The 9215-nt window shown below is 40.7% G+C and overlaps 1 protein-coding gene across 1 annotated transcript; it reads right to left on the bottom strand.

Moving 5' to 3' along the window:
• Nucleotides 1–6363: 6363 nt before the first annotated feature.
• On the bottom strand, nucleotides 6364–6933 carry LOC131675625 (protein GVQW3-like). Its single transcript, XM_058954664.1, has one exon. The coding sequence runs from the start codon at nucleotides 6931–6933 to the stop codon at nucleotides 6364–6366; it is 570 nt and encodes a 189-aa protein (XP_058810647.1).
• Nucleotides 6934–9215: the final 2282 nt, after the last annotated feature.

Genomic DNA, 9215 nt, shown 5'->3' with positions numbered 1-9215 from the left:
TCGGTCTTACGGCGCGGCAATAACACAAGGGTTATTCCCGGGGCCGCCCGGCGAACCACGAGCGAAGCGGAGGGAAAGTGCGACACTGGCCTCCTTCGGGCCTCATTTTGGCTACGCCCACGCGGAAAACGACAAGGAAAGGGAAGACCGAATTAATGAAGCGGGAAGCGGAAAAGAGCGACGACACTCTATCCTGACACCTCGACTAGTTGAGTCCTGTTTACACGCAAGCGGTTAATTTAACAACCTTGTAGCTGATTGTGTTAAGAAAAATAAAAAAACCGTCCAAAACACTGGGGTAGTTATTTATTCTTGCTCTCCCGTCCCCAACATCAGGGAATATTATGGAGATTCTGCTCTATGGCATGGTTCATAAGTGGTTTACTGAATTTCATTTTAGGCGCAAGAGCACAAGGGATGCTAATAGTCCTGGCCGTACAAAAGAGATGACTACTCAAGATATGATCGATAAAATTTATGATATTATACTCGACGATCGTCCATTGAATATGCGTGAGATTAGTGAGGCTCTTCGAAAATTAGGCTCCTTCCTATTATTTATTTGTTTCCTGACATGAAAATTTGGTTTGTAGGTAAAAGATTTTCATCCAATGAAGGAGTGATTACTACAACAAATGAACATTTTGAGGAGTTTTTTAAAAATGACTTTTCAAAGAGTATAAAATAGCTTAAGCACCGCAATGATAAATGTCTAGAGTTAAAAAGGAATTATGTTAAAAAATAAATTTGAGTTATTTAAATAAATAATATTTTTTTATTTAAAGACACGGACTTATTAAATCTCACCCTCGTATAATTAAGACAACTGATTACCATTAAGTTATAAATTTAATTTATAAGAATATAAAATAAAACTCTTCCATAATATTATGCTCATCAATCGTAATGCACGTGAATCAAGAATAATCAATTCCAATTGTTGGATGGATAATAGAATATGTATTCTAACGAGGTCCGCTTGTTATACAAAGCCGAATCCCGCGCGGGTCACGGGAAGTTGTCGGAACGGTGGTAACGCAGTGGATGAGAGATAGCGTGCGAGAGCGAAGGTGAGAGAGCGAAGGGGTGTGCGAGTAGTTAGTCACATTTGGTAACTTGTTTCATCACATCGTTAGTTTGTCGCGGTAATCGTAAATTAACCGGTACAGCGAGACGGGTTACAAACTGGGCAGCCACTCACAGTTGCTACATGCGTAGGTGTTTCTGTGCGAGCGTCAATTGGTACCACAAGAGTCGACGAATTGTAACACCACCTTGTCGACGTAACGAGCCATCGTCGGTCGACTACGCTACACTAGCCTCACTTCGATAAGACAGGACACGTCGAGCTCCAAGGGCTCGCCACGAAAGGCGACGAGTGCACCGGACCGTTCACGAGCCCGAATGCCGGGGTTCTGAAAGCAAGAAAAGTATGATACGATGAATAAATCTAGCGAGCGATTCATGAAAGCAAGCGAGCGCACGTCGCGTTGTCGATAGTCTAGTTATCGGTCATTTCTCTCTTTCGTTGTGCGAATTACGCAGCATTAGCGCCCGGCCAGAGCATCCAGTGTACCACTTGTAGCGTAGTCCTACGAATGCCGTTTTGTTTAGAGAATAAACAGAAGATTCGAATTCATTTGCTCGACCTCCCTCCCCAATATCATATAATACGTGCACAAGTACCTAATAAGTACGCACGCGATCACGTTATAAGATCACTACTACTCTGTTTTCTGCAGCTGAGAAGCGGCGCGGGTTGCCTGTCTTCTGCGTTGCAGGTGATCCCACTGCCATAACGAGCCACCGTCGTTAAGAATAGACGAGATACCTAGCAAAAATCTCTCGCGCATTTACTCGGTACGTCATCGGGCCTCTAGGGCCGAGGCAAGAGTAATAAGTCTGTTACATGGCACCTAACGCATAAACACAGCGAACCATAACACGCATAACCACACAACTTTGGCATTTACAGTCGAAAACAAAGCTCGGTGCGCGCGTAGGCAAGAGAGAAAGAGAGAGAGAAAGCGAATACGTTTGACACACTGTTTACACGTGCTTGTGTTTACATTTACGCGTGCCACTTCTACTCTTTGAGTTGCCATATTTGCGAGAACTGCCATATTTGCGAGAACTGCCATATTTGCGAGAATCTTACTTTAACATGCCAGCTAGGAAATACTAACCTTATTAGTTAATGGAATAAAAATAAAGTAAACAAATACATTTGTTCCTATCATTTTTTTCTCCCACTTAGGAGACAGAAAAATAATTAATTGTGTACGAATAAATACTTTTTTTTCTCTTAAAAATTCTTAAACTGAAAAACTTACTCATCAATTTGACAAAGTCAATTCTATGTGTGTGCGAAAACAATAATTAACTCTATCAATAAATAGTTGATAGAGCTGATAGGCAGGTGTTTCTTTGTATCTATATTGTGAGCGTCTTAGAACAAAGCGTAAAAGCTAAAAGAGAGCACATATATCAGTGGCACGCGGGGAATTGACCATTTAATTTTTTTCACTTGTAAAGGAAAATGATTTTTTTTGTTCTTCATAACTAGCCAAAATCGTAGTTCTCGGTTAACAATAACGACAAAAGTTACCGATCTTTCTGGTCAAACAAAAGCGCGCGAAATATTGTTTGCCAACGACGTTCAGATTAGGCCATATAAAAACAAGCAAAGAGCGAACTATACACGCTGTCAAGCGTTCATACAAACGAAGACATGAAGACATGAAGAACAGAATTTAGCGATTACAATCGAAAATTGGATCGACACATTATTAGATGCAGATATCGCCTCTCATTTAAAGACACTTGAATTGCGTTCAGAAGGAGGAAAGTACAAGAAGGCTTCTTACCTATACAACTGGCTACTGGAAGAGTACTTGGAAAACAATTTCATCACAACAGAAGTCCTAGACGCAGGAGCGTAGGTCTCGAGTGTGCGCGTGATATATTTAAGCACTGTTTAAGGGGGGGGGGGGGGGGGGACTTTGACGAATCAAAAGTTACAACCGACCATCCATTAATATAAATGCGAGACAACACAGCAATTCGCGACAAAATGCAGGCGTCCATGGATAATTTGGCAGATATATCACTCAAAGAGAACAATCAAACAGCACCAACCAACATAGAAACATCACCAGTGTGAAAAAACCGACCCTAAGAGCTGGTAGAAATCCAGACCTCAAATAACGAAGCATTCACACCTCCCAAATCTTTCGCATTGACTTTCCGCGACTCAGTGTTTGAAACACAAGAATTCAAAAACATGCGCGAAACTATAACTTACCAGTCAAACAGTCTACAAATTCTTTGCTTCACAACGAAACTAGCGGTAGACCCCAAGATGGGAGAGGTTTACGAAAGAATGCTAGACAAAATCGAGTAAAGTACTGGTCGAGTAAATTTCGGCGACACTTTCACATACTACCTGATTGAAACATCATCGGTAATCATAGCAATACAGGCAAACCCCATGTTGCCCATAGGGTAGGCCCAACATTCCACTCTTCGTCCAGGGGGGAAGTGGACAGTACTGTCCATCAATCATGAGTACTGTAATAGGCCAACCGAGCAGTTGGCAAGGCTCTTATAGTCCCAACCCGACAACAAAAGACGTTGGAAGAATCGTGAGAGATTGGAAACTCAAGTTTGCCGGAAAAAGGACGAGCGAAAAGTCAATCGATCTCTTTCTCAATCGTCTGGAAAACGCCTGTATAGGCGCGGGAATGTCGGAAGAAGAGATGTTCAAGGGCGTCGAAGACGTACTGAATGGTCCTTACCTGGTACGAGGCCGTCCACGAAAGTTGGGCACCGTACAGAGATTTTGTCACCGAGACTCGCGAATAATATGGCAACAACACCTTTCAGCATGAGAGACTGGTGCATGAAATTTACACGCGTATTCAAGGGCCAGACGATGACGTGACGACGTACATTACAAGCCTTATGGACATGATTAAAAGAGTGCCTCTCAAGCAACAGCTCGACGTGATGCACGGCAACCTTCTGGCCGACATCTGAACCTAAGTGCGGTGTTCCGATGGCCAAAGCATTAAGAATTTGCAACGATTGACCATACTTGCGCTGAATACCCTAAGTCTACGCAGGATTGAGCGCCAAAATCCCCAATTTGACGCTGTTCCTAAACCAAGAGCGGCGAAGATCAAGCAAAACCAGAAGCAGTGGTCCTGTCAACCAGCGATTGCTCGAACGATCTAGAATCAGCTGAGAACATCGTCAAAATGCTTGAGCGAGCATACGAAACCCTCGCTAAATTCTTTAGAATTATCAAACTTTACAGTAAAAATGCAACGCTTCAACCCGTCACCTGCAACGACTGAGGGCTGGTTGGGTACACACTCATGTTCTGCCTCCAATGCAACCAGGGAAACGCCAATCAGAGCGGTTAGAGCAAGTCTCTACCGCTCTCACAAGAAAAGAGGCTTCAACGCTTGTCCCGGAGCTCTACGGAACCGGTGGGACAATAACCAGATCCGCGGCGCTCAAGAAGATATCTGCTTTACAACCCACCGACAGCGCAATAGCCACGGAATCCGCACCAGCGGGGCCAGCGAATGGCGAATCGACCGCGGAGAAGAGCACGTCTTACGACACAGGGTATTATAGGCGAAAAGATGTTAACCGGACAAGACGCTTCCGCTGTAGTGGTCCAATCATACTCCCCGGAATAGGAAACTCATTGGTAGGTGCCAATAAAAATTGGTAAACTCTCTATCACCGCGCTTTTTGACTCGGAATCGTCAGTCTACATCATGGGACAGAACAACATGCAGTTGGCGGCGGAGCTACAAGCTAAAGTACGGATGATACCATCTGGCATAGTAGAACTGACCGATAGGCGAGACCTGACCGTGCTCGCGCATGTAATACTGCCCCTATATCAGTCGGACGTTTGACTCGGCTGATTAGAGTGACAATAGTACCTACACTAATCGACACTGTATCCTCGGCGTAAACTTTATGAAACAGTTCCGCTGGACCCTGATGCCGACCTCCTATACTTCAAAGCCTCCCGATCATCGGTACGTTTATAAATGGCGAGTATAGACGTCTGGCCAACGTTGGCAGCGGCCGGCATCGCGAGAACGAACCACGCTCAGAGAGAGAGCGCTCTTCATAATGATAACATAGCTCGACGTGAAACTTACTCACTAGATGAGAATTTTCGGTAGATTTTGGGTAATGAATTAAAATCTGACTTTCGATTTACTCTATCACGTGAAGATTTTTTAATTTTCTTACCTAAAAGTGCAAAAAATGCTGTTTTTTTGCTGTTTTTGACGTACAATAATATCTTAACTAAATTTTTTTTTTAAATCAAGTACACTATCTTAAAGGAGCACTCTTATCATCCAAAACCCTTTTTTTAAGTTTGGAAAATCTTTTTTTCTGTCCACGATACCGTTATTTGAAGTCTACTGTTATAATAATTTCGTTAAAGCCTGAAAATAGAGTGAGACATTTGAAAAATCGATGTAACGTATTTTATGGTCATTTGGATCACTGAACGATACTCATTGTCGAAACTGCACCATAACCTCAGAATCCTATTACGGACCCCCCATAAGACATTTTTTCTACAGATATAAAGCTAGTGTGCATGATTGAAATAGTATTTTTTATATAACGAAGCATTACTGGACACCTTTAAATATCTAATCTATATCCACTGATACTGTAGGCATTTGAGCAGACGTCGGTTCAACAATGAACACTTTAATATAAAGCGGTGCAAGAAACTCATACAACCCAATTTCCTTGACATACGAGGTGTGGCTATTAAATAACGAGACTGGTAATATAAAACATTTTATTTTGATATTATGTATATTTATTTATTATCACCTTCAATATATACCCCTCCTCTATCCCTACATCGCTCCATGCGAATCTTCCATTGTTCGAAACAGTGCAGAAAGTCTTTTTCTGTTAGTTCCTTCAGGACGCGCGCCGCTTTTTCTTTCACAGCTTCAACAGACTCAAATTTTGTTCCTTTTAATGCAGATTTCACCTTAGGAAAGAGATAGAAGTCGCACGGTGCAAGATCCGGCGAATAAGGTGGATGGTCTAACACTGGGATGTTGTACTTGGCTAGAAACTTCTTGACGGACAGTGCGGAATGAGCTGGCGCATTGTCTTGATGAAGAAGCCATGACTTCTCCTTCCACAGTTTGGGTCGTTTTTTTCTTATTCTTTCACGGAGTTCAGTAAGAACGTGAAGATAATAATGTTGGTTAACTGTTTCACCTTCAGGAACCCAGTGAAGGTATATAATTCCATGAATATCGAAAAAAACAATCATCATTGCTTTGAATTTTGATTTGCTCATTTTCGCTTTTTTGCTCTTGGCGAAGTTGGACTCTTCCAGTGCATGGATTGGCGCTTTGTTTCAGGATCATAGGTAAAAAACCAAGATTCGTCACACGTTATTACCTTTTCTAATAAGTCTGAGTCTTTTGCAATCGCATTCAAAGTGTCAATACAAATATTTTTGCGAGCTTCTAGTTGTTCAAACGTGAGGATTTTAGGCACCAGTTTTGCACACACTTTTCTCATGTTAAAATTTTCATGTAAAATTTGCCGTACACATTCTTTGTCAATTCCTATAGATTCAGCAATCGCACGAATACTTAGCCGACGGTCAGATCGAACAAGATTACCGACTTTTTCGATATTTTCATCCGTTTTTGACGTGGAAGGGCGACCCGAACGTGAATCATCTTCAACACCTTCTCGGCCATCTTGAAAACGCTTAAACCACTCAAAAACACGTGGACGCGACAAACATTCATTGCCATACACTTGTTTCAATAAATTATAAGTTTCAGTTGCAGTTTTTCCAAGTTTCATGTGAAATTTCACAACAATCCGTTGCTCTATTTTGACGTCGATCATTTTTCCGGCAAAACAAAAAAACAGCTCGTATAGAAACGAAGGCCACGGCTACACTGGTTTGTCTACAGACACGGTAGACATCGCATTCGAAAGAGTAGGCTTCAGGCTAAACAGCTGACAGTCATTAACCTTTGGCGCATGCGTACTTTTTCTGTAGCAGCGCTAGTCTCGTTACTTAATAGCCACACCTCGTATAAGCCTAGTAACCTGCTGGTTTCCAACCTCCGACCTTCTCAACGCAATTTCTTAAACTCTCGAGCCCGGTAACCTGCTGGTTTTCAATTCCCAACCCTCACGATAAGAAGAATACATTAAAAAGTTTTGCCTACTATAAAAAATTACAACCCGTACAACGGAAGTGAAAATACAGTAAATAAAAAGTAAATAAAATAAGTAAAATACAGAAAATACAGACTGAAAAAAATGATAAGAAACCATTTACCAAATTTGTCGTTCAAAAAAATTTACAACCCTTATAAGAGGGGTGAAAATGCAGTAAAAACACAATTTTTCACACAACACTTAATCTACGAACCCTAAACTCACCCAATGTCCAGTCCACAATCCTTACACTATAAACAAATGACGAACGTTTGTAGCAGCAACGTGCGTTTTCAGAACCAACTACGAGAAGGTATCGATCACTGAGTCTTCTTTTTATTTTGTTTTTGGTATCTTTGTGATTTTACTAGTATTATTATTTTTAAACTTTTAAACAATATGCTGTTTGTATTACGTATGATTGTTGTAATTTTATTCTTCTTGAAAATAATTGCGTGAAAAGTTACTATTTAAAAAAATCAGTATGTTAGGTTTTTATATAGGTAGAAATCTAAGCTTACTCGCCTGTCGCTTATGCACAATTATTACATCATCACGTTTGAATAACCAACAGTAGTCAGCTATCATGACAGAATTCTATTGTCCAGGATACCTACGAGGGCGGGTCAATAAGTCCTTAGAAAAAGATAAAATAAAATTTAAAAAAAATCTAAAAAAAAATTCTTTTTCTTTTTTCAATATAATCTCTTTTTAGCTCGTTACACTTTTCCAGGCGTCTTTCAAGTTTTATATACTATCAGAGAAAAATAATTTTGAAAGTTTCTCAAAATAGTCATTTGTCTGTCTCATGACCTCCTCGTTCAATATGAATCGTTGTCCGGCAAACCATTTTCTTAGGTTTGGGAATAAAAAAAAGTCACTTGGGGTCAAATCTGTTAATACGGTGGATGGTTTACTAATTCGAACTTCAGTTCCTTAATTTTAGCTATTGAAACTAAGCAAGTGTGCACTCGTGCATTGTCTTGATGAAACAGAATTTTTTTGTTCAAATGAGGACGTTTTTCTTTTATTTTTACGCTTAACTGGTTCAACAACAACGCATAATATTCTTCGGTGATTGTTTGTCCTTTTTCTAAACAGTCGATAAAGATAATTCCACATGCATCCCAAAAAACAGTGGCAATAACCTTGCCGGACGATTTCACTGTCTTCACCTTCTTTGGAGCTGGTTGACCTTTCATAATCCACTGTTCCTTCGTCTTAGGAGTGTAGGACGACGCAGAAAGTCGTCCAGATTACGGTGGATGTGCGCCAAGAAGGCCTCAGCGGCTACCACTCGACTGCGTTTATTCTCGAATGAGGCACCCATCTTACCGAAATTTTGCTCGTGTCCAATTTCTCGTGCAAAAACGAAATGACTATACTTTTTGAAACCTCTGTGGCCTCAACTATTTTGCGCTATTTTATTCTTCGGTCACTCAATACCATGTCATGGATGTTATTAATAATTTTCAGAATGCTCACGTCTACAGGACGACCTGAACGATGTTCATCTACATTATACGAGGTGTGTTCAAAAAATACCCGGAATTTTTTAATTTCGCGGGTCTGGATCGTCCGATTGTCAAAATTTTTTTTTATTGTGTTGGTATACATGCCCCTGGAGTATGATAAAATTTTCAGCTATATTCACTGTTTACTTTGTCTGCGGTAGTCGCTAAGGTTTGACGTGTTTTTATGAGCTCGGCAATTTTCGTTTTTTAAAAGAATTTGTATTAAATTTTACGTAAAAAATGAAATAAAGTATAACAAAGTGTGTGAAATGTTAAAAAAAGCCTATGGTGAGGCTGCTATGAAAAAAACAAGTGTTTACGAGTGGTATAAGCGTTTCCAAGATGGCCGCGAAGATGTTGAAGATGACGAACCCTCCGGTCGAGCCAGCACGTCAACAATCGATGAAAATGTGAAAAAAGTGGAAAAAATGGTTCTGAATGATCGCC

The sequence above is a fragment of the Phymastichus coffea genome, unplaced genomic scaffold (genome assembly GCF_024137745.1).
Source record: "Phymastichus coffea isolate CEN01 unplaced genomic scaffold, Cenicafe_Pcof_1.1 PCOF00027, whole genome shotgun sequence".
Classification (NCBI taxonomy): domain Eukaryota; kingdom Metazoa; phylum Arthropoda; class Insecta; order Hymenoptera; family Eulophidae; genus Phymastichus; species Phymastichus coffea.
Note: the sequence above shows the minus strand (reverse complement) of the source record. Positions and strands in the feature narration are given on the sequence as shown.

Bases quoted from the DNA above. Each gene is read 5' to 3' on its own strand.
- LOC131675625 (XM_058954664.1), bottom strand. From the start codon at position 6,933: ATGATCGACGTCAAAATAGAGCAACGGATTGTTGTGAAATTTCACATG.